The sequence below is a fragment of the Notothenia coriiceps genome, unplaced genomic scaffold (assembly GCF_000735185.1).
Source record: "Notothenia coriiceps isolate Sejong01 unplaced genomic scaffold, NC01 NC01_scaffold00021350, whole genome shotgun sequence".
In the NCBI taxonomy this organism is placed as follows: Eukaryota; Metazoa; Chordata; class Actinopteri; order Perciformes; family Nototheniidae; genus Notothenia; species Notothenia coriiceps.
Genome location: NW_011354051.1, coordinates 1 through 2,286, shown reverse-complemented (window position 1 = coordinate 2,286; position 2,286 = coordinate 1). Strand labels below are relative to the sequence as shown.

Here is a 2,286-nt window from a genome sequence, read left to right as displayed (position 1 = left end):
AGGGTGGTTCATATAGGGGGGCATCTGACCCATGATGTGCCCCGGTGGAGGGGTGATTGGCGGGGGAGCGGAGGACATGGGAGGAAGAGGGGCCTGGTTGTACACCATGTGAGGCGTACCTGATGCCTGGGGAGGATGCTGCATGGGGTGATTAATGGGAGGTGGTGGGGGAGGCGGGGGCCCAAAGTGCTGCTGTGGTGGCGCCATCATGTGGTGGGAGTGGGGTCCTACAGGCGGCTGACCGGGATAATCCCCCGGGTGATGGTGGGGGGGCGGCTGCTGCTGCTGCTGCTGCTGCTGCAGCTGCTGCGTGGGGCCCGGTCCAGCATCACGTGAAGAAGAAGAGTCGTCGTGAATCGGCACCGTGATGAGATTGCTGTGTTTTCGTGTCGTCACGGTGGCGATGCGGAATGTCTCGGGTCCAATAGCGTTTGCGGGCGGGGCTTCGTGAGCGGCAGGTGGCGGTGGTTGGTTGTAAGGGTCGTGGCTGCCGTGCTGCAGAGGGTTGGGCAGGTGGACGTGGTTTTTGGCTAAGTGAGGAGGAGGAACGCGGAAACGGTCCAGGACTTCGGAGGCAGGCGGGGGCAGGTGGACGGGGTCCTGGCGGCCAGAGGAGGATTTGGGGGCCCTCATGTGACGGTGGTTCACGTGCGCCTGCAGGTCTCGCTGGGACAGGTACGTGCGCTTACATCCAGGTACGACGCTGCACATGTAGAGCGAGCCGCGCAGACACTGCTCGATGCGCTGGACCGGGTCTGTGCAGCTGAACATGGTGAGGCTGGGGAGAGAGGGTCGGTATCAAACAGGGTGAGAATGAAAAACAGGACAGATTCACACTGATAAGAGATTGTTATCTGTCAACATGTGTCAATAAGTTGTTGGTAGCTTGTTTATATATCATTTGTAAGTCAATCATATTTATGTTTATCAATTGATTACTGCTTAAGTTTGTACAGTATCAGAATTCTTATGTTTCATTTCTTTATTATTTTTTGTATTATTGTTTTACACGTTCAAAACGCCACAACCACAACATATCACCAAATAAAGAGAATGTCTCACCCTGGGCACATCTTCTCTCCTTTCTTCTCATGAAGCAATGCACAGTCATAACAGAAAACATGTTTGCAGGGGATCTGAGGAGGAAGAGGACAAAGTTACACATGAACCTTTTTCAGTGACTGCCTACTGAGCAGGTCCGGTACAGGAATGAATACATACCATCCGTCCGTATAGCTGGATAGGAAGTCCACATTTATCACAAAAGTGAACGGGTACGTCATCCTTTTCTCCAATCAAATGCAACTAAAATGGGGAAAAGACAAAGGTAACAACATTTAAAATTCCCTCATATACAGTTACTTGGATGTCATTCGACTCGTACTAAGGATCTGTCTAGTCGGATTATTTCTCACTAGGAAGCATTTTGTCTGACATCACAACAACTTCTTGCATTATGAGTCTAAACTGGCTGTTGCTTAGTTTCACTCCTCACAAGTGATTACCTTAAAGTCCCAAAACAGTGCCTGGGGGAATCTTCTCTGATTTGCAAAGACATCACCAGCTTTAGCTCCACAATCAAATCTCTCCTCTTGCTTGAAGCCAAATTTCTCTGTAAAACACACGAGACAAAAAATGATCATGCAGTTCAGGGAAAACAGAGAAATCCTTACTCAAAGCCCACACGTCTAATTCACATTTCTCCAAGAAGTGACCAAGGGTCTTGATAAGACTGTGACCAGGAGGCGGTGTGTTGAAAGTCATGGATTCAAATAAAATATCAACTAACTTCAATTTACATCTCTGTGACCACGCATAAAACCAATAGCTTTAGAAGGTCCCATGTCATGCTTTTCTCGTTATTACCCGTCCCCTTGTGCGTTATGTACAAGGCTGCACCTAACTGGTGCGCACCCCCCGCCAAAAAAGGAGAACTGGATAATTTGAAAAAAGGAGCATTTGCGCACCAACATTGAGAGAGAGAAAAGAGAGATGAGAGAAAAGAGAGAGAGAGAAGAGAGAGATATTTGCGAGTTGCATAAGAACTGGTAACATAGCAGGGTTTCCCACACATAGACTTTACTTGGGCGGGCCTCCCAGGTATATTAACGGCCGTCAAAGTATAATTATTTTTCTTCCTGGGTACCAATCCGTGGAGCTCCTCAAATACATACTCTCTCTCAGCGGCGAAACTGTGACGCGCTTACACTGTAGGTCCGCCGCGTTCGGGGGTGCGGGTGCTAGTGGAGCCTCGCAGATGGGGGTGCTGCACCCCCCCCCACCGCC

General features: G+C 49.7%; 1 protein-coding gene across 1 annotated transcript; it reads right to left on the bottom strand.

Moving 5' to 3' along the window:
- Positions 1–3: 3 nt before the first annotated feature.
- Positions 4–2,001, bottom strand: LOC104953214 (E3 ubiquitin-protein ligase Hakai; the record flags this gene model as incomplete). The annotated part of the gene is made up of 4 exons (XM_010780126.1): positions 1,506–2,001; positions 1,222–1,305; positions 1,063–1,136; positions 4–778 (listed from the first exon to the last, which is right to left on the bottom strand). Coding segments are annotated over exons 1-4 (1,071 nt in total), but the record flags the coding sequence as incomplete, so codon positions are not given.
- Between the last annotated feature and the right edge of the window lie 285 nt (positions 2,002–2,286).